This window comes from Anser anser, assembly GCF_964211835.1.
Source record: "Anser anser genome assembly, contig: HAP1_SCAFFOLD_32, whole genome shotgun sequence".
Taxonomy (NCBI): Eukaryota; Metazoa; Chordata; class Aves; order Anseriformes; family Anatidae; genus Anser; species Anser anser.
In genome coordinates, this window is record NW_028154148.1 from 3,140,067 (window position 1) to 3,163,459 (window position 23,393).

Below are 23,393 nucleotides of genomic sequence, written 5' to 3' on the forward strand. Positions count from 1 at the left end.
TGTTTTTCACTTTCTGGGTTAAAGATGAAGCAAAGTTTTAGTGGGAGTGTTCGGTGTTCTGCTTGTGGTGTCAGGTCTGTGGTTAAGTTATGGACAAGCTCTATGGTTTAGGGTTTTATTTAGGTCTCCCAAGAAGTCTCGGTTTAAAGAGAGCATTTTAATGCTAGTGTTAAGGGAAGGCATTAGGGTTAGCAAGAGAGAAAACTGATTCCTGTCACAGTGATGTAGTAGCATTTAGGTTTAGGGATTAAAATTCCTGGTTCAAGTAATGTAAGGGCCATACATGACTGTTTTAAGTCAGTGTTACCACAGCATCTACATTACATGAACCCTCTTAGGTCTACCAAATCATAAGTTTCTGCTGTCCAAGCTCTTCTTCCCACCCTAAAATCTCACATCTCTCTTGTCCAGGCTGCTCCTGACCTCCCCATACCTTATTGGGATCAGCTTTCTGATGACATTCTTGATCCCAGAGTATCTGTCTCACCTCTGTTGGCAACTCTATTCTTGAGACAGAAGTGGCGTTGTTGTCAGGACGGAAAAGGGCACAAAGGTCTTTAGTAGCATCCTCCAAAATGTTCCCTTCAGCTCTGCACCTCCACCAAATTATGCTTGTTGTGGTTTAACCCAGCCGGCAGCTAAACACCACACAGCCGTTCGCTCACCCTCCCCCCTCCCTCTCTGGGATGGGGGAGAGAAGCAGGAAAGTGAAGCCTGTGAGTTGAGATAAAGACAGTTTATTAAGGCAGCAATATAATAATAACAAAAATAATAATAATAATATTACTAATAATAATGCGTGCAAGACAAGTGATGCACAATGCAATTGCTCACCACCCGCTGACCGATGCCCAGCCTATCCCTGAGCAGCCGGCCCCCCCACCCCGGCCAGCCACCCCTATATATTGTTTAGCATGACGTCAGATGGTATGGAATACCCCTTTGGCCAGTTTGGGTCAGCTGTCCTGGGTCTGTCCCCTCCCAGCTCCTGCTGCACCCCCAGCCTGCTCGCTGGCAGGACAGAGCGAGAAGCTGAAAAGTCCTTGGCCTGGTGTAAACACTGCTCTGCAACAATTAAAACATCAGCATGTTATCAGCGCTCTTCTCATCCTAATCCAAAACATAGCACCCTACCAGCTACTATGAGCTACTTAACTCTGTCCTAACTGGAACCAGGACAGATATCCACCCCTTATTCCATACCATTTATGTCATACTCAGGTTAAACTCTTTCCAATACCTTGTAATTAATCACCATTTTCATCTATGGTATATAGCAATCATGGTAGTGATGACATACAGTATTATATAATAATTAACATGCTACAATTCAACTCATGGGCTATTCTCACCCAGTATCAAATCCCCTTGAGATACACACCGGACCTCCCCATTCTTTTGCATTACCCACCAAGTGCATCCAGGTCCCTGAGCAAAAGCAATTCCACGAATGGGTTTGCCTTTTCCCGAGGCAGGAGTAGCCCAGACTGTTTTACCCAGCATGTTTCTTACGTGCACTACAGGAACTTTATCCCCTTCTACAGTGCGTAACAGGCTTGATTGGGCAGGTCCAGCTCGGTTGGCAGATCCCCTAGTATTGACTAACCAGGTGGCCTTTGCCAAATGTGTATCCCAATTTTTGAATGTCCCAGCACCCATTGCTTTCAGTGTAGTCTTCAACAGCCCATTGTATCGTTCAACTTTTCCAGAGGCTGGTGCATGATAAGGGATGTGATACACCCACTCAATACCATGTTCTTTGGCCCAAGTGTCTATAAGGTTGTTTCGGAAATGAGTCCCGCTGTCTGACTCAATTCTCTCTGGGGTGCCATGTCGCCATAGGACTTGCTTTTCAAGGCCCAGGATAGTGTTCCGGGTGGTGGCATGGGGCACAGGATATGTTTCCAGCCATCCGGTGGTTGCTTCCACCATTGTAAGTACATGGCACTTGCCGTTGCGGGTTTGAGGGAGTGTGATGTAATCAATCTGCCAGGCCTCTCCATATTTATATTTCAGCCATCGTCCTCCATACCAAAGAGGCTTGGACCGTTTGGCTTGCTTGATTGCAGCACATGTTTCAAAATCATGAATAACTTGTGCTATAGTGTCCATGGTCAGGTCCACCCCTCGATCACGAGCCCATCTGTATGTTGCACCTCTGCCTTGATGGCCTGAGGTGTCATGGGCCCATCGGGCTATAAATAATTCACCTTTATGTTACCAGTCCAGGTCCACCTGAGCCACTTCAATCTTAGCAGCCTGATCCACCTGCTGTTTGTTTTGATGTTCTTCAGTAGCCCGATTCTTGGGCACATGAGCATCCACATGGCGTACCTTTACAACCAGGTTCTCTACCCGGGCAGCAATATCTTGCCACAATGCAGCAGCCCAGATGGGCTTGCCCCTGCGCTGCCAGTTGTTCTGCTTCCATTGCTGTAACCACCCCCACAGGGCATTTGCTACCATCCATGAATCAGTATAGAGATAGAGAACTGGCCACTTTTCTCGTTCAGCAATATCTAAAGCCAGCTGAATGGCTTTTACTTCTGCAAACTGACTCGATTCACCTTCTCCCTCAGCAGCTTCTGCAACTCGTCGTGTAGGACTCCATATAGCAGCTTTCCATCTCCGATGCTTTCCCACAATACGACAGGACCCGTCAGTGAACAAGGCATATTTCTTCTCTTTTTCCGGTAGCTTGTTGTACAGGGGGGCTTCTTCAGCACGAACCACCTCCTCCTCTGATGATATCCCAAAGTATTTGCCTTCTGGCCAGTCCATAATCACCTCCAAGATTCCTGGGCGACTGGGGTTTCCTATTCGAGCCCGCTGAGTAATCAGTGCAACCCACTTGCTCCATGTAGCATCAGTTGCATGATGCGTAGAGGGGACCCTTCCTTTGAACATCCAGCCTAGTACCGGCAGTCGGGGTGCCAGGAGGAGCTGCGCTTCAGTACCGACCACTTCCGAAGCAGATCGAACTCCTTCATATGCTGCCAATATCTCCTTTTCAGTTGGAGTATAGCGGGCTTCAGATCCTCTGTATCCCCGACTCCAAAACCCCAGGGGTCGACCTCGAGTTTCCCCAGGTTCTTTCTGCCAGAGGCTCCAGGTGGGACCATTCTCTCCGGCTGCGGTGTAGAGCACATTCTTTACATCTGGTCCTGTTCGGACTGGCCCGAGGGCTACTGCATGAACTATTTCCTGCTTAATTTGTTCAAAGGCTTGTCGTTGCTCAGGGCCCCATTCAAAAGCATTCTTCTTACGGGTTACTTGGTAGAGCGGGTTTACAATCAGACTGTAATTTGGAATATGCATTCTCCAAAACCCCACGACACCTAGGAAAGTTTGTGTTTCTTTTTTGCTAGTTGGTGGAGACATAGCTGTTATCTTGTTGATCACATCCATTGGGATTTGACGACGTCCATCTTGCCATTTTATTCCTAAAAACTGGATCTCTCATGCAGGTCCTTTAACTTTATTCTGTTTTATGGCAAAACCGGCCTTCAGAAGGATTTGGACTATTTTCTTCCCTTTCTCGAAAACTTCTTCTGCAGTGTCACCCCACACAATGATGTCATCGATGTACTGCAGGTGTTCAGGAGCTTCCCCCTGCTCCAGCGCAGACTGGATATTAAGGCAATCAACATCGTGACTAGCAACTATTAAGCAGGTCCAATACTTATACCAATTTTAGTTTAACACACTCTGGTCAGATTTGTCGATAGCTCAACCCTTCGGGCCCCACGTTGGACGCCAAAAGGACTGTTGTGGTTTAACCCGGCTGGCAGCTAAACACCACACAGCCGTTCGCTCACCCTCCCCCCTCCCTCTCTGGGATGGGGGAGAGAAACGGGAAAGTGAAGCCTGTGAGTTGAGATAAAGACAGTTTATTAAGACAGGAAAATAATAATAACAATAATAATAATAATAGTGATAATGGTAATAGTATTAACAATAATAATGTGTAAGAAAACAAGTGATGCACAATGCAATTGCTCACCACCCGCTGACCGATGCCCAGCCTATTCCCGAGAAGCCGGCCCCCCCACCCCAGCCAGCCACCCCTATATATTGTTTAGCATGATGTCAGATGGTATGGAATACCCCTTTGGCCAGTTTGGGTCTGCTGTCCTGGGTCTGTCCCCTCCCAGCTCCTGCTGCACCCCCAGCCTGCTCGCTGGCAGGACAGAGCGAGAAGCCGAAAAGTCCTTGGCCTGGTGTAAACACTGCTCTGCAACAATTAAAACATCAGCATGTTATCAGCGCTCTTCTCATCCTAATCCAAAACATAGCACCCTACCAGCTACTATGAGCTACTTAACTCTGTCCTAACTGGAACCAGGACAATACCCTAACCACAGACCTTGACACCGTAAGCAGAAAACCAAACCTGCCCATGAAATATTTGATTAAATTGTAACCCAGAAAAGTGAGCCCAGGTCCTTAATCAAAACCTGAACACCAAACAGAGAAAGCACTTGTTCCTGTGTATTAACCTCCCCACCTTCAGACACTTTTTAACCCTTAACGTAAGGTGCTTGGCCCCTTGGGGCAGGGCAGAATGAGTGAGGTTGTTGTGCAGTCACATGGCATTCAGAGATGGATGTGAGGGGCCGTGGATCTGATCAGCTTGTGGGCCACAAGGAGGAGATAGGTGGGAATGCTCTGATGAGCTCAACTCTGCCTCAGGATCTCCTGCCCCAGCAGGAGGAATGTGACTGGGGCAGTGACTGGGAGGTCACTTCTGTCTCTGCAGCTGATAGGGCAGCAGCAGGAACGTGTCACACAAAGGGACTGTGAGGTCCCTTGTGTCTGGAGGTGGCAGGTCACCCTTGGCTTCTCCCTGGGATCGGCACTTTGGGGCTGACATCTTCCAGTGGCCCTGCTAGGCCAGCAGAAGGCCCCTGCTTGGCATGTTGACTGTGGGATCCCCTCTGCCTCCATCCCCAGGAGGACCCAGACAGAAAGAAGGCCCGCACAGGGGTTGTCCTGTCCCTTCTGCTTGAGACCAGGACTGGACAGCAGGAGGCACAAGGCTTGGCTGTGTCTAGCCAAGAAGCTGCAAGGCCAGCAGCAGGCCCAGGCCTTGGGAATGCTGGTGAGGTGACTTCTGTCTGCTTAGCTGACAGGCCGCAAGGACGTTCTTCTCATGGAATCACACTGCCCACCACATCATACAGACCCCAACAAGAACCCTGAGCCAGACGGGGGGGTGCAGGATCTCCCCTCCCAGTGGCTGGGGTCAGGCCTTGGCCCTTCTGCTTCACCAAAACCAACCAAGACTTTTCTCAGCACAGCGCTTTGCCTGTCTGCAATCATGGCCTCCAATGATCTGCCCTAACAAGTCCCTGGGGAGGCTTTGTTAGTAACAGCCCTCAGAGGGGCCCATTAATACTCCAAGTCACTTCAACTTTTCCTTCTCACTTTAACTTCTCAAGCGGTTACGTCATTCTCATCTCAGTACCTGAGCTTCACAGACTGAGCACCAAAATGCAACATGGAACTGTTGTGGTTTAACCCGGCTGGCAGCTAAACACCACACAGCCGTTCACTCACCCTCCCCCCTCCCTCTCTGGGATGGGGGAGAGAAATGGGAAAGTGAAGCCGGTGAGTTGAGATAAAGACAGTTTATTAAGACAGGAAAATAATAATAACAATAATAATAATAATAGTGATAATGATAATAGTATTAACAACAATAATGTGTAAGAAAACAAGTGATGCACAATGCAATTGCTCACCACCCGCTGACCGATGCCCAGCCTATCCCTGAGCAGCCGGCCCCCCCTCCCCGGCCAGCCACCCCTATATATTGTTTAGCATGACGCCAGATGGTATGGAATACCCCTTTGGCCAGTTTGGGTCAGCTGTCCTGGGTCTGTCCCCTCCCAGCTCCTGCTGCACCCCTAGCCTGCCTGCTGGCAGGACAGAGCGAGAAGCTGAAAAGTCCTTGGCCTGGTGTAAACACTGCTCTGCAACAATTAAAACATCAGCATGTTATCAGCGCTCTTCTCATCCTAATCCAAAACAGAGCACCCTACCAGCTACTAGGAGGAAAATTAACTCTGTCCTAACTGGAACCAGGACAGATATCCACCCCTTATTCCATACCATTTATGTCATGCTCAGGTTACACTCTTTCCAATACCTTGTAATTAATCACCATTTTCATCTATGGTATATAGCAATCATGGTAGCGATGACAAACAGTATTATATAATAATGAACATACTACAATTCAACTCATGGGCTATTCTCACCCAGTATCAAATCCCCTTGAGGTACACACCGGACCTCCCCATTCTTTTGCATTACCCACCAAGTGCATCCAGGTCCCTGAGCAAAAGCAATCCCACGAATGTGTTTGCCTTTTCCTGAGGCAGGAGTAGCCCAGACTGTTTTACCCAGCATGTTTCTTACGTGCACTACAGGAACTTTATCCCCTTCTACAGTGCGTAACAGGCTTGATTGGGCAGGTCCAGCTCGGTTGGCAGATCCCCTAGTATTGACTAACCAGGTGGCCTTTGCCAAATGTGTATCCCAATTTTTGAATGTCCCAGCACCCATTGCTTTCAGTGTAGTCTTCAACAGTGCATTGTATCGTTCAACTTTTCCAGAGGCTGGTGCATGATAGGGGATGTGATACACCCACTCAATACCATGTTCTTTGGCCCAAGTGTCTATAAGGTTGTTCCGGAAATGAGTCCCATTGTCTGACTCAGTTATCTCTGGGGTGCCATGTCGTCATAGGACTTGCTTTTCAAGGCCCAGGATAGTGTTCCGGGCGGTGGCATGGGGCACAGGATATGTTTCCAGCCATCCGGTGGTTGCTTCCACCATTGTAAGTACATGGCACTTGCCGTTGCGGGTTTGAGGGAGTGTGATGTAATCAATCTGCCAGGCCTCTCCATATTTATATTTCAGCCATCGTCCTCCATACCAAAGAGGCTTGGACCGTTTGGCTTGCTTGATTGCAGCACATGTTTCACAATCATGAATAACCTGTGCTATAGTGTCCATGGTCAGGTCCACCCCTTGATGGCCTGAGGTGTCATGGGCCCATCGGGCTATAAATAATTCCCCTTTCTGTTGCCAGTCCAGGTCCACCTGAGCCACTTCAATCTTAGCAGCCTGAACCACCTGCTCGTTGTTTTGATGTTCTTCAGTAGCCTGATTCTTGGGCACATGAGCATCTACATGGCGTACCTTTACAACCAGGTTCTCTACCCGGGCAGCAATATCTTGCCACAATGCCGCAGCCCAGATGGGCTTGCCCCTGCGCTGCCAGTTGTTCTGCTTCCATTGCTGTAACCACCCCCACAGGGCATTTGCTACCATCCATGAATCAGTATAGAGATAGAGAACTGGCCACTTTTCTCGTTCAGCAATATCTAAAGCCAGCTGAATGGCTTTCACTTCTGCAAACTGACTCGATTCACCTTCTCCCTCAGCAGCTTCTGCAACTCGTCGTGTAGGACTCCATACAGCAGCTTTCCATCTCCGATGCTTTCCCACAATACGACAGGACCCATCAGTGAACAAGGCATATTTCTTCTCTTTTTCCGGTAGCTTGTTGTACAGCGGGGCTTCTTCAGCACGGACCACCTCCTCCTCTGATGATATCCCAAAGTTTTTGCCTTCTGGCCAGTCCATAATCACCTCCAAGATTCCTGGGCGACTGGGGTTTCCTATTCGAGCCCGCTGAGTAATCAGTGCAACCCACTTGCTCCATGTAGCATCAGTTGCATGATGCGTAGAGGGGACCCTTCCTTTGAACATCCAGCCTAGTACCGGCAGTCGGGGTGCCAGGAGGAGCTGCGCTTCAGTACCGACCACTTCCGAAGCAGATCGAACTCCTTCGTATGCTGCCAATATCTCCTTTTCAGTTGGAGTATAGCGGGCATCAGATCCTCTGTATCCCCGACTCCAAAACCCCAGGGGTCGACCTCGAGTTTCCCCAGGTTCTTTCTGCCAGAGGCTCCAGGTGGGACCATTCTCCCCGGCTGCGGTGTAGAGCACATTCTTTACATCTGGTCCTGTTCGGACTGGCCCGAGGGCTACTGCATGAACTATTTCCTGCTTAATTTGTTCAAAGGCTTGTCGTTGCTCAGGGCCCCATTCAAAAGCATTCTTCTTACGGGTTACTTGGTAGAGCGGGTTTACAATCAGACTGTAATTTGGAATATGCATTCTCCAAAACCCCACGACACCTAGGAAAGTTTGTGTTTCTTTTTTGCTAGTTGGTGGAGACATAGCTGTTATTTTGTTGATCACATCCATTGGGATTTGACGACGTCCATCTTCCATTTTATTCCTAAAAACTGGATCTCTCGTGCAGGTCCTTTAACTTTATTCTGTTTTATGGCAAAACCGGCCTTCAGAAGGATTTGGAGTATATTCTTCCCTTTCTCGAAAACTTCTTCTGCAGTGTCACCCCACACAATGATGTCATCAATGTACTGCAGGTGTTCAGGAGCTTCCCCCTGCTCCAGCGCAGACTGGATCAGTCCATGGCAAATGGTAGGGCTGTGTTTCCACCCCTGGGGCAGCCGATTCCAAGTATATTGGACTCCCCTCCAAGTGAAAGCAAACTGTGGCCTTCACTGTGCTGCTAGAGGGATGGAGAAAAATGCATTAGCGATATCAATTGTGGCATACCACTTGGCTGCCTTTGATTCCAGTTCATACTGGGGTTCTAGCATGTCCGGCACTGCAGCACTCAGTGGTGGCGTGACGTCGTTCTTGCCACGATAGTCCACTGTTAGTCTCCACTCACCATTAGACTTTCGCACTGGCCATATGGGACTATTAGAAGGTGAATGAGTCTTGCTGATCACTCCTTGGCTCTCCAGTTGACGAACTAGCTTATGGATGGGACTCAGGGAGTCTCGGTTGGTGCGATATTGCCGCCGGTGCACAGTTGTGGTAGCGATCGGCACTTGCTGTTCTTCAACCCTCAGCAACCCCACAACAGAAGGGTCCTCTGAGAGACCAGGCAAGGTAGACAACTGTTTAATGTCCTCTGTCTCTAAGACAGCTATGCCAAAAGCCCAGCGGAACCCTTTTGGGTCCTTGAAATATCCTCTTCTAAGATCAGATAAGTCTATGCCAAGGATGCACGGAGCATCTGGGCCAGTCACAATACGGTGCTTTTGCCACTCATTCCCGGTTAGACTCACTTCAGCCTCCAATACAGTTAACTGCTGGGATCCCCCCGTCACACCATAAATACAGATGGGCTCTGGCCCTTTATAGCTTGATGGCATTAGAGTACATTGTGCACCGGTGTCTACCAAAGCCTTATACTTCTGTGCGTCTGACGTGCCAGGCCATCGAATCCACACAGTCCAATAAACTCGATTGTCCCTTTCCTCCCCCTGGCTGGAGGCAGGGCCCCTCTAGTCCTGGTCAGAATCTTCGTTTCTGTGTTTAAAGGACTGCCTGCTGGAAGTTGGAGCAGCAAACTTTTCAGAGAACCCCTTTTTCCCAATTGTTTTCTTTTGCAATTCACGTCCCGTGCCTCTAGGGTCGCAGTAGATTTTCCATCCCATTTTCTCATGGCCTCTCCATGGTCACGTAGGTAAAACCACAGGCTGGCGCGGTGTGTGTGCCCACCATATTGTCTTCCTTGCATAGATGAACGTTTACCCCTAATAGCTGAGACACTGGTTTGTACAGGCGGGGAGGAAAATAAACTCTCTTTAAGTTGGTGGACCTCTTCAGAAAGTTTCTCCAAAGTATTCTCTTTTAGCTGGTGGACACTGGTTCGTTCAGGTGGAGGGGAAGATAAATTCTCCTTAAGTTGGTGGACCTCTTCAGAGAGTTTCTCCACAGCCGAGACGCAGGCCTGTAGGGAAGAGGAGAGATTTCCTTCGTACTGCCTGAGTTGTTTAGCCACTTCATCCACTGTGGGTTGCTCATCCTCTTTCCAGGCTAGTATTGCCAATGAGCTGGCATATGATGATGGTGCACTCTGTACAAACTTCCGCCACATGGGTCGTGTACACTGGACTTCATCTGGATCTGCGGATGTTTGTGCGTCGTCTAGGTCCTTATAAATTACTTCCCGTACGGCCAATTCCCTCAGGTACTGAATTCCCTTCTCCCTGGTGGTCCATTTGCTTGGTAGACATACAAGTTCTTCCTTGAAGGGATACCTTTCCTTCACAGCTGACAGGAGACGCCTCTAGAGGCTGTGAGATCGTGCTCCATCTCCAATTGCTTTGTCAATGCCTGCGTCTCTAGCAAGGGATCCCAGCCGCCTGGCTTCCCTGCCCTCTAATTCCACACAATTGGCTCTGGTGTCCCAGCACCGGAGCAGCCAGGTGACAAGCTGCTCACCTATACAGCGACCAAAATCTTTTCGCACATCTCGTAGCTCACGCTGGTATAGAGTTCGGGTAGTTACTGTTGATTTTTCGACATCCTCATCCTCGTCTTCATCCTCCTGCACCTTTGATGGCCCAGCCTCATCTTCTCTATACCCAGACCTAGCAGAAGACTGTCTGCGTTCTAAACTACCTGAGTCTCTATACCATTTTTTCACCTTGTCTACAGGGGCAACTTGCGCTGCTACAGCTTGTTTCTCTGACCCAGCCACAGGGTCTGCCACAGGGGTTGGAATACCCTCTGTGGGGGCAACTTGCACTGCTACAGCTCGTTTCTCTGACCCAGACACAGGAGTGGGGGCAGCTGCAGGAGCTGGAGCTGCTGCAGGGGCTGGAGTGGCTGCGGGAGCAGGAACTGGAGCGGCTGCAGGAGCTGGAAGTGGAGTGGCTGCAGGAGCTGGAGTGGCTGCAGGAGCTGGAGTGGCTGCAGGAGCTGGAGCAGCTGCAGGAGCTGGAGCTAGGTTGATAGTAGCATCAATTGCAGCTCGATAGGAACAAGCCAGACCCCAGCACGCTACAGTGATTTGTGTCACTTTGGAACTGCCAGAGTCATGACACCTTTTTTCAAACATTCTGCCAGCTTTTTAGGATTTTGCAGTTGTTCAGGGGTGAATGTCCAAAACACTGGAGGTGACCACTGCTCTAGAAACCTGCCCATATCCTCCCACACTCCCTGCCACTCGCAACTATCCCACCTAAAGACAGATCTCCGGATGAGATTCCTAAGTAGTTGTTTAACCCTCAACAAAACCTGAAGCGTATTCAGGAGACATAACAACAAGAGCAGGCTGGTCTGAATATCCCAAGGATATTCAACATCTCGGAGAACCACCATAACTAACTCGGGGGATAAGAGGGTGGTGAAGGAGAAAGGGAGAGTGAACAGGTAGGGAAACATGTCTTCCCCTGTCCCCTTCACAGATTGGCTCCCTAACGAAAACAGGCAATAGGTGTAATTGCTAATAGTTTCCGAGATATGGTTTCCAAAGTATAGAGTCGACGTCAGTGCTGAGTACAAATACCAGGTTAGAGTTGTGACCAGATATTTCATCATTTCATAAGCCATTGTTACACCGCACAGTACCATAACAATCTTAAACCAGGGCCCGGAAAGGATAAACAGTGCAACAGGGAGCACATACAGAAAGTAAAGCGCTATAAAACTCAATTTGGAAAACAGGCACAGAAGACCGGAGATTAAGGTAATCAACATCGTGACTACCAACTATTAAGCAGGTCCAATACTTATGCCAATTTTAGTTTAATACACTCAGGTCAAATCTGTCGATATCTCAACCCTTCGAGCCCCACGTTGGGCACCAAAAGGGCTGTTGTGGTTTAACCCGGCTGGCAGCTAAACACCACACAGCCGTTCGCTCACCCTATCCCCTCCCTCTCTGGGATGGGGGAGAGAAATGGGAAAGTGAAGCCGGTGAGTTGAGATAAAGACAGTTTATTAAGACAGGAAAATAATAATAACAATAATAATAATAATAATAGTGATAATGATAATAGTATTAATAATAATAATGTGTAAGAAACAAGTGATGCACAATGCAATTGCTCACAACCCGCTGACCGATGCCCAGACTATCCCCGAGCAGCCGGCCCCCCACCCCGGCCAGCCACCCCTATATATTGTTTAGCATGACGTCAGATGGTATGGAATACCCCTGTGGCCAGTTGGGGTCAGCTGTCCTGGGTCTGTCCCCTCCCAGCTCCTGCTGCACCCCCAGCCTGCTCGCTGGCAGGACAGAGCGAGAAGCCGAAAAGTCCTTGGCCTGGTGTAAACACTGCTCTGCAACAATTAAAACATCAGCATGTTATCAGCGCTCTTCTCAGCCTAATCCAAAACATAGCACCCTACCAGCTACTATGAGGAAAATTAACTCTGTCCTAACTGGAACCAGGACATCTACCTTGCCCAGTCTCTGGGAGGAGCCTTCCGTTTGTGGAGTTGTTGAAGGTCAAACAAGAGCAGGTGCAGGTGGTTACCAGAATGTTCTACCAGTTGGGGACAGGCTGGACATCAGTAAGTAATGAGCAATTGCACTGTGCATAACTTGCTTTGTACATAACAACAACAACAATAATAATAATAATAATAAAACAACAACAACAATGATAATAATAATAATAATCATCATCATCATAAAAGCTACTGTTATTATTTCTCTTCCCTTTCGGTCCATTAAACTGCCCTTATCTCAACACATAAGCATTTGGGGGGTTGGTGTGAGCTAACTGCTGTGTGGTGCTGAGCAACTTGCCAGGTTAAAGGACAACATGTTTGACAACTACACTCTAATAGCACAAATCACAGTGAGGAAGTGATCTCACAGTCACTGCCACAGTCACATTCCTCCTGCTGGGGCAGGAGATCCTGAGGCAGAGCTGACCTCTCTCTAGCCCCCTTGGCACCTGTTTTTCACGTTCTGGGTTAGAGATGAAGCAAAGTTTTAGTGGGAGTCTTTGGTGCTCTCCTTGTGGTGTCAGTCTGCGGTTAAGGTATGGACAAGCTCTGCGGCTTAGGGTTTTTAGGTCTGCCAAGAAGTCTAGGGTTAAATAGACCATTTCAATGTTAGTGTTAAGGAAAGGGATCAGGGTTAGCAAGCGAGAAAACGGATTCCTTTGAGAGTGTTGTAGTACCATTTAGGTTTAGGGATTAAAATTCCTGGTTCAAGTAAGGTAAGGGCCATACATGACTGTTTTAAGTCAGTGTTACTGCAGCATCTACATTACATGACCCCTCTTACCTCTACAAAATCATAATTTTCTTCTGGCCAAGCTCTTCTTCCCACCCGAAAATCTCACATCTCTCTTGCCCAGGCTGCTGCTGAACTCCCATATCTTATTGGGATCAGCATTCTGATTACATTCTTGATCCCAGAGTATCTGTCTCACCTCTGTTGGCTACTCTAGTCTTGAGAAGGAAGTGGCATTGTAGTCAGGAGGGAAAGGGCACAAAGGTCATCCTGCACAATGTGCCCATCAGCTCTGCACCTCCACAAAACTGTGCTTCCTACCTACAAGTTTTGTTTCCAGAATGGCTTCTATGGTCCAGGGTTTCTTTTCCCAGGCCCTCAGGCACGGTTTTGTTTCGGATGTGCAGGGATGGGATAAGGAAATCCAAGGCATGGATGGAACTGAGCTTGGGAGGGGATGCAAAGAACAAAAGGAAGATATTCTATAGATATATGGCTCAGAAAAGAAAGGGCAAGGAGAGTTTACCCCCTCTGATGGATGAGAAGGGTGAACTGGTAATGACAGACATGGAGAAGGCTGAGGGACTCAGCAATGTCTTTTCTTCAGTCTTCCCTGCCAGTCAGGCTTCCCAAGTCTTTCATTTCCCTGAACCCACAGATGGAGACTGGGGGGCAAAGTCCCACCTGGTGTAAGTGAAGAGCAGGTTCGAGACCACCTGATGAAACTCAACAAGTATAAGTCTATGGGGCCTTATGACATGCACCCCAGGTCCTGAGGGAACTGGCTGATGTAGTTGCCAAGCCTCTCTCCATCCTATTTGAAGAGTCCTGGCAGTCGGGTGAAGTCCCTGGTGACCTGAAAAAGGAAAACATCACTCGCCTTTTGATTAACGGTAGAAAGGATGACCCAAGGAACTCCAGAACTGTGAGCCTCACCTCAATGCCTGGCAAGATCATGGAAAAGATCCTCCTGGAATCACTGTCAGGCACATGCAAGAGAAAGAGGTGATCCAAGAGAGCCAGCATGGCTTCACCAAAGGGTAAGTCACGCCGGACAGACCTGGTGGCTTTCTACAATGGAGTGACCACATCAGACGACAAGCAAAGACCGACTGATGTCATCTACTTGGACTTCTGTAAGACCTTTGACACGGTCAGAAATGGCATCCTGGTTTCCAAATTGGAGAGAGACACATTTGATGGGTGGACCATTGAGTGGATAAGGAGTTGGCTTGAAGGTCATACCAGAGAGTGGTCGTCAATGGCTCTATGTCCAAGTGGAGGCTGGTGATGAGTGGTGTCCCTCAGGGGTCTATCCTCGGACTAGTACTGTTTAATATCTTCGTCAACATAGACAGCGGCCCTGAGTGCAGATGACACCAAGCTGAGTGGTGTAGTTGATGCAACAGAGGAAGGGATGGCATCCAAGGGGACCTGGACAGGTTTGAGAAATGGGCTCATGTTAACCTAAGGAGCGTCAAGAAGTCGTTCAGAAAGTTCAAGTGCAAGGTGCTGCACCTGGGCCGGGGAAATCCCAAACATGGGGATAGGCTGGGAGAAGAACTCATTGAGAGCAGCCCTGCAGAGAACTTGGGGGTTCTGCTGGATGAAATGCTCAACATGAGCCAGCAGTGCGTGCTTGTAGCCCAGGAGGCCAAGTGCATCCTGGGCTGCATCAAGAGGAGTGGGCAGCAGGATGAGGCAGGTGATTGTCCCCCTCTGCTCTGCCCTTGTGAGGCCCCACTTGGAGTCCTGCGTCCAGGTCTGGAGCCCCCAGCACAAGAAGGGTGTGGGCTGTCAGAGTGGGTCCAAAGGGAGGCCACAAAGATGATCAGAGGGCTGGAGCACCTCTCCTATGAAGAAAGGCTGAGAATGTTGGGGCTGTTCAGCCTACCAGAAAAGAAAGCTCCAAGGTGATGTCGTTGCAGACTTAAAGAGCCTTATAAAAGGGATGGAGAAGGACTCTACTCAGGTAGATAATGATAGGACAAGGGGGAATGGTTTTAAATTAAAAGGGGAAATTCCTATTAGAGGTTAGCAGGAAATTTTTCACTCAGAGGATGGTGAGGCACTGGAACAGGTTTTCCACAGAGGTATTGGATGCCCCATCCCTGCAGGTCTTCAAGAGCAAGTTAGATGAAGTCCTGAGCAACCATGATCTCCTGGGAGGTGTCACTGCCTATGGTAGGGGGGTTGGAACTAGATGATCTTTGAGGTCCTTTCCAGCCCAGGCCATGCAATGATTCTATGATTATATGACTGGTTAAAAATAATTTTAAAACTTGTTATGTAGAAGGATAAGAATAACATTATTTCTATCAATATAAAATGTTGTTAAAATATTAATAAAAATAGACTTAACGAAATCATTATCTCATTTTCCCAAATAACCAGGTAGTCCTCTTAGGATTATTTCTAATATTATATTTTGATAATAAGTATAATGACAAAAATGGTATGATAATAATCACAGTAATTAAGTCATTATTGATGATAAAGAAGAATGTATAGAAATAGTTTCCTCACTGCATCTTTAAGCTCCTGGTTCCTCATGCTGTAGATGAGGGGGTTCACTGCTGGAGGCACCACCGAGTACAGAACTACCACCACCAGCTCCATGGATGGGCAAGAGACGGAGCGGGGCTTCAGGTAGGCAAACAAGCCAGTGCTAACAGTCATAGATACCACGGCCAGGTGAGGGAGGCACGTGGAAAAGGCTTTGTGCCTGCCCTTCTCAGAGGGCATCCTCAGCACAGCCCTGAAGATCTGCACATAGGACAGCACAATGAAAACAAAACAACCACATCCTAAAGAAACACTAAACACAAGTGCCCCAACTTCCCTGAGGTAGGCATCTGAGCAGGAGAGCTTGAGGATCTGAGGGATCTCACAGAAGAACTGGTCCACAGCATTGCCTTGGCAGAGGGGCAGGGAAAATGTAGTGGCCGTGTGCAGGACAGCATTGAGAAAGCCACTGCCCCAGGCAGCTGCTGCCATCTGGGCACAAGCTCTGCTGCCCACGAGGCTCCCGTAGTGCAGGGGCTTGCAGATGGCAACGTAGCGGTCGTAGGCCATGATGGTGAGAAGGGAAAATTCTGCTGCTATAAAGAAGAGAAAGAAAAAGACCTGTGCGGCACACCCCTGATAGGAGATGGCCCTGGTGTCCCAGAGGGCATTGGCCATGGCTTTGGGCAGAGTGGTGGAGATGCAGCCCAGGTCGAGGAGGGCGAGGTTGAGGAGGAAGAAGTACATGGGGGTGTGGAGGCGGTGGTCGCAGGCTACGGCAGTGAGGATGAGGCCGTTGCCCAGGAGGGCAGCCAGGTAGATGCCCAGGAAGAGCCCGAAGTGCAGGAGCTGCAGCTCCCGCGTGTCTGCGAATGCCAGCAGGAGGAACTTGGTGATGGAGCTGCTGTTGGTCATCTGCTGTTTAGAGGTATTAGGTTCTGCTCAAAGAATAGAAAGACAGTAATAATGTACAACCAACTTACCTGGGGGAAACTCATACCATTTCTCGTTTAAATCTCCCCAAATGATTGTCCACATTCAGGCAGGCATATGGCAGGTCCCTTTCCTGAGTTCTACTTGGTCCTGCCTTAGGGTGTCCCTGGGAGCAGGAGACTTTGCTGTGGGCAATGAAAGAGACAGTCCTGTCCTACAGCCAGACATAAAGAGGAATTTGGTGTCATCTCAGCTTTACTTTACTCCTAATGCCAAAGACTTTTGCCCCAGTTTGGCTCATATTCAAACCAACTGCTGAGGAGTGCTGTTGGGATTTTTTATTTTCATTTTGTATTTTTTATTCTAGCTGCCCCAAGACACGTGAAGGCTGCTTTTAAGTCAGAAGTCCTGGCATCTCTCCTGCACTCCAAATAAGACCCTGTGAATCCTCAGAGACAAAGGGACTGTACCCTTACAGCCAAGAGTCCTTTAGAGTTTTAAGGCCCTAAGTCCATCAGTCCTGAAATCAGCTGCCCTCTGCTGGCGTTTCTTTGATCTACAGGGCAGTTGCACTCAGAAGTGCACCTCAAAAAAACCTAGATGCTGCTGAGAGCAGAGGAATCCAGGCTCCAAGTGCCCATCTCCAGACCCCTCACCCTGTCCCCGTACTCCCCTTCCCCCAAGCACCCCGAGGGCTCACTCCATGGGCAGGTGAAACCCCCATCCCCAGGCAGCCTGGGAACAAGAGCAGCAGCAGCACGGCCAGGTGGAGAAGCCAGCAGGAATGGCAGCGTGCTGCTGCCAGGGGAGGCAAGGCCAGGGAGGGACAGACGGACACTCAGCACACCCTCCTGTGCTGCAGCTCTGCCTGCAGAGGAGGCAGCTCCTGCTGGGGACAGCGGGGGCTTGAGGGCAGAGGCTGTGCTGGTGGCAGAGGAGAGCAGGGGGTGTCCCAGGGAAGGCGCCTGCCCTGCAGGGGATGCCAGGGAGGTGCCTGAGCCCTCCCTCGCACAGCATTTCTGGCAGCAGCTCCCTCTCACCGCCTGCCCATGTCCCTGCCGCCTGCCCGTGTCCCTGTTGGGAGCCAGTTCTGTGTCCCCACGTCTCCTACCCATACACGCTCACAGGTTCCATCCCACAAGCTGTGTGCTCAGATTTACTCAGATTCCCCTCCACTGCAGGAATATGAAAGAACAAAGTCCAAAAAATCTTTTCCTTTAAGATAAACCAAGCCTCAGTCCTCCTCTGGAAATTTCCTCTTATGCCATTCTCTATAACTTCTTCTACACTTTGCTGGAGAAACAGAGAGACAACTATCCCAACAAATGCTGTCAGGCATCGGATGTGCCAGCTGTAGAAGACCCCTCTGGCAACCCCACCTGCATGGCCCTGCTGCCAGAGACTCACGGTACCAAAAGCCTGCAGATCTGTCCTGCCACATGCTGCCCTCTGTTGCTGCGCTCCTCACTGCCTCCAAGCCCTCTCTCCTTCTCTCCTGTCCCCGTGCCAGCTGCGGTCAGAGCCCCCAGCCCTGCTGCGCTGTGCACAGGAGCTGCTCCTGGGCACAGCTGTCTCTCTGCACCAGGGCCCTCTTGCCACGAGCTCTCCCTGTCCCAGGAGCCCGGCCCAGCTCAGCACCAGACGCCCAGCCCAAGGCATTGGAATCCCCCCTCGGGGGGCTTTGCTGACGAGCCCACGAAGCTCAGGCACTGAGAGACAATTGAAGACATCTCTCAACAAGTCCAAGTCAGAGGCAAGTTTCCTGCAGTGTCCCCCTGAGGGCCAGCACTGACACAGCCTCCCTTGGAGCTCATTAGAGCAGAGCATTGGAGGCAGGGAGGACAAGGAGACAAAGGCAGTGTCAAGGTCACACTGATTTGTAGGAAAAGTTGGATGTGTTTCACCAAGCACAAGGACCAGGCCTTGACCGCCAGCCCCTGGAAAGGGAGATCCTTTCCCTTCACACACTGCTCAGGGCTTTCCTGGGGCAGGAGGAGATGGGGATGTGCATGGCCAAGTGCAGGAGAATGGTTCGAGCCCTGCCTGGTTCATGGGTGGGGGCGAGGAGGCAATGAGGCCCTGGTGCTTTACCGAGAAGCTGTCTCCTCCTAGGCCTCAGTGGCAGAGACAACAGCCAGAGCCATGGACACAAAGCCCTGGGTCCTGTTGGGACTCTCAGCCTTGTCAGATGACTCTGTCCTCTCCACACCAGGCTATCTGAGGGACAGATTTTTGTCAAAGGCAAAAAATAAAAATAAAAAATTGTTTATATAAATATGTTAATAAAGGAGGATTAAGGAGAACCATCATCCTTTAATGGATATGGGGGAAACTTGGTGACAAGAGATGAGGTAAAGGCTTAGGCACTTAATGCCTTCTTTGCCTCGGGCTCTAGGAGCAAGACCAGTTGTTTCCCTCGACATTTCTTCCTCCTCATGGCCAGTGCCAACCTTCCAAGGTGAACTTTGTGGCAGTTTTTCCTCTCCTGCTCTTTCCTACTACCAAAGAAAGCTCCATCAGGGTGGAAACCACTCCTGAAGCAGGCATCCCTACCCATCAGGCTCCTTGCGGCCTGTCAACCAAGCAGACAGAAGTCACCTCAGCAGCATCTCCCAAGGCCTGGGCCTGCTGCTGGCCTTGCAGCTTCTTGGCTAGACACAGCCAAGCCTTGTGCCTCCTGCTGTCCAGTCCTGGCCTCAAGCAGAAGGGACAGGACAACCCCTCTGCGGGCCTTCTTTCTGTCTGGGTCCTCCTGGGGATGGAGGCAGAGGGGATCCCACAGGCAGCATGCCAAGCAGGGGCCTTCTGCTGGCCTAGCAGGGCCACTGGCAGATGTCAGCCCCAAAGTGCCGATCCCAGGGAGACGCCAAGGGTGACCTGCCACCTCCAGACACAAGGGACCTCACAGTCCCTTTCCATGACACGTTCCTGCTGCTGCCCTATCAGCTGCAGAGACAGAAGTGACCTCCCAGTCACTGCCCCAGTCACATTCCTCCTGCTGGGGCAGGAGATCCTGAGGCAGAGCTGACCTCTCTAGGCCCTCGGTACTTGTTTTTCACTTTCGGGGTTAGAGATTAAGCAGAGTTTTAGTGGGAATGTTTGGTGTTCTGCTTGTGGTGTCAGGTCTGTGGTTAAGGTATGGACAAGCTCTGTGGTTTAGGGGTGTTTTAGGTCTGCCAAGATGTCTAGGGTTAAATAGAGCATTTCAGTGCTGGTGTTAAGGGAAGGGATCAGGGTGAACAAGAGAGAAAATGGATTCCTTTCAGAGTGTTGTAGTAGCATTTAGGTTTAAGGATTAAAATTCCTGTTTCAAGTGAGGTAAGGGCCATACATTACAGTTTTAAGTCAGTGTTACCGCAGCATCAACATTACATGAACCCTCTTACCTGTACAAAATTATAATTTTCTTCTGGCCAAGCTCTTCTTCCCACCCGAAAATCTCACATCTCTCTTGTCCAGGCTGATCCTGACCTCCCCATATCTTAATGGGATCAGCTTTCGGATGACATTCTTGATCCCAGAGTATCTGTCTCACCTCTGTTGGCTACTCTAGTCTTGAGACAGAAGTGGCATTGTATTCAGGAGGAAAAAGGACCCAAGGTCTTTAGGAGCATCCTGCACAATGTGCCCATCAGCTCTGTACCTCCACAAAATTACGCTTCCTACGTATAAATTTTATTTCCCCAGTGGCTTATGTGGACCCAGGGTTACTTTCCCCAAGCCCTCACGCATGCTTCAGTATCATGCATACTTTCTGTTCATGGAACTGAGCTTATCAAGTGAAGCAATGAATAACAGGAAGAGATTCTACAGATATATTGATCAGAAAAGAAAGGCCAAGGAGAGTGTACCTCCTCTGATGGATGAGAAGGGTGAACTGGTAATGACAGCCATGGAGAAGGCTGAGGGACTCAGCAACGTCTTCTCCTCAGTCTTCCCTGCCAGTCAGGCTTCCCAAGTCTTTCATTTCCCTGAAATCTTTCATTTCCACCTGTGCCTGGGAAATCGCAGACATGGGGATAGGCTGGGAGAAGAACTCATTGAGAGCAGCCCTGCAGAGAAGGACTTGGGGGTTCTGCTAGATGAAAAGCTCGACATGAGCCAGCAGTGAGGACATACTGCCCAGAAGGCCAACTGCATCCTGGGCTGCATCAAGAGAGGGGTGGCCAGCAGGTGGAGGCAGGTGATTGTCCCCCTCTGCTCTGCCCTTGTGAGGCCTCACCTGGAGTACTGTGTCCAGGTTTGGGGCCACCAGCACAAGAAGGATGTGGACCTCCTACAGCAAATCTAGAGGAGGGCTCCAAAGATGATCAGAGGGCTGGAGCACCTCGCCTGTGAAGACAGGCTGAAGGAGTTAGGTTTGTTCAGCCTGGAGAAGAGAAGGCTCCAGGGAGACCTCCTTGCAGCTTTTCAATCCTTAAAGGGGTCTTCTAAATAAATGGTGAAGGACTCTTTACTCGGGTAGATAATGACAGGAGGATGTGGGAATTGCCTTAAACTAAAAGAGGGGAGATTTAGACTAGACATTAGGAGGAAAATCTTCGCTGTAAGGGTAGTGAGGTACTGGAACAGGTTGCCCAGAGAAGTTGTGGATGCCCCATCCCTGGAGGTGTTCAAGGCCAGGCTGGATGAGGCCTTGGCCAACCTGATCTAGTGGGTGGAATCTGGGGGGAGTTCAGTTAGATGATCTTTAAGGTCCCTTCCAACCCAAGCCATTCTACGGTTCTATGATACTAGGATGAAAATTAACTCAATCCTAACCAAAACCAGGACATAAATATACTAAGGGCAAGATACCTCTGTGTGTATATCAAAAGAGAGGAAAAGTGGTGGTAGCTATTTAGAAAGTGTCAGACCTGAGTATGACATAGGAACAATGGTATGGAGTAAGGGGTAGATATAGTCTGAGTTTTAGCTGGGATAGACTGAATTTTTCTTCCTAGGAGCTGGTGTGGTGCTGTGTTTTGGATTTACAGAATCAGCGAATCACAGAGTAGTTTGGGTAGGAAAGGACCTTAAAGATCCTAAAATTCCAACCCCTCTGCCGTGGACAGAGACACCTTCCACTAGACCAGGTTGCTGAAAGCCCCATCCAAGCTGGCCTTCAAAACTTCCAGTGAGGGGGGATCCACAACATCTCTGGGCAGCCTGTTCCAGTGCCTCACCACCCTCTGAGGAAAGAACTTCTTTCTAATATCTAATCTAAACCTACCCTCTTTCAATGTAAAACCATTTCCCCTAGTCCTATCACTACACTAGTTGATGAAGAGTCCCTCCCCAGCTTTCCTACAGCCCCCTTTAGGTATTAGAAGGCCGCCATAAGGTCTCCCCAGAGCCTTCTTTTCTCTAGGCTGAACAACACCAAATCCCACAGCCTGTCTTCAGAGGAGAGGTGCTCCAGCCCCTTGATCATCCTCGTGGCCCTCCTCTGGATTCATTCAAATAGATCCGTGTCCTTCTTATGCTGAGAGCCACACAGCTGAACACAATACCAGATGTGTGGCCTCACCAGGGCTGAGTAGAGAGGCACAATCACTTCCCTACTCCTGTTGACCACACCATTCCTGGTACAAGCCCGGATGCTGTTGGCCTGCCTGGCCACCTGAGCACCCTGCTGGCTCCTATTCAGCCAACTGTCCACCAATACCCCCAAGTCCCTTTCCCATGGGCAGCATTCCACGTGCCATTCCCCAGCATTGCAGGGGGTTGTTGTGCCCCAAGTGCAGGATCCAGCACTTGGCCTTGTTGAACTTTCATAGATTTGACCTTGGCCCATGAGTCCAGCCTATCTAGGACCCTCTGCAGAGCCCACCTACCGTCGAGCAGGCCAACACTCGCTTCTAACTTGGTGTTCCCTGCAAACTTACTGAGGGTGCACTTAATCCCCTTGTCCAGATCATTAATGAAAATATTCAAGGGAACTGGCCCCAGAACTGAGCCCTGGGGGTCACCACTAGAGAACGGCCTCCAACTCCATTTAGCTCCATGTCCCACACAGCTCTTTGGGCCCAGCCACCCAGACCCTTTTTAATCCAAGGAAGCAGATACCCGTCCAAGCCTCGAGCAGCCAGTTTCTCTGGGTGAACGCTGTAGGAAACAGTTTCAGAATCCTTACGGAGGTCTAGATAAACCACATCCACGGCCATTACGTCATCCACTGAGTGCATCACTTTGTCATAGAAGGAGATCAGATTTGTCAAGTAGGACCTGACTTTGATAAAGCCCTCCTGACTGCCCCTGATCACCTGGTTGTCTTCTAAGTGTTGCATGACGGTACTCAAGATAATGTGCTCCATGAACTTCCCCGTCACTGGTCAGACTGAGAGGCCTGTAGTTCCCCATATCCTCCTTCCAGCCATTTTGTAGGTGGGCATCATATTTCCTTGTCACCAGTTGACTGGGAACACCCCTGATAGCCAGGACTGCTGATAAATGATGGAAAGCGGCTTGGTGAGCACTTCTGCCAGCTCCCTCAGTACCAAGAGGGGGATCCCATCTAGCTCCATAGACTCATGAACATCTCCCATGAGGGATGCCATACGAGCAGTGGTGCTGCTCACCAGGAACTAGGCCAGCTTCCTACAGAGCTGCCTTACGACAAGCATGGCCACCAAGAAGATCTGAGGTATCAGACTCAGCTCAGATCCTGTGAGACACCACACAGATAAGGGTCCACAGACAGCAGGCAAAGATGTGCAGGTGTGGGAGTCCCTAGGACAGCCTGGTATGGAGAGGATCAAGGATTCTGCCAAGGCTGAGAGTCCCAACAGGACCCAGGGTTTTGTGTCCATGCCTCAGGCTGTTGTCTCTGCCACTGAGGCCTAGGAGGAGACAGCTTATCGGTAAAGCACCAGGGCCT

The 23,393-nt window shown here is 49.7% G+C and overlaps 1 protein-coding gene across 1 annotated transcript; it reads right to left on the reverse strand.

Moving 5' to 3' along the window:
* Positions 1-14,252: 14,252 nt before the first annotated feature.
* Positions 14,253-19,041, reverse strand: LOC310890500 (olfactory receptor 14C36-like). The gene has a single exon (XM_083852837.1). It carries the CDS (start codon positions 16,514-16,516, stop codon positions 15,581-15,583), a length of 936 nt encoding a protein of 311 aa, XP_083708963.1. The 5' UTR covers positions 16,517-19,041; the 3' UTR covers positions 14,253-15,580.
* Positions 19,042-23,393: the final 4,352 nt, after the last annotated feature.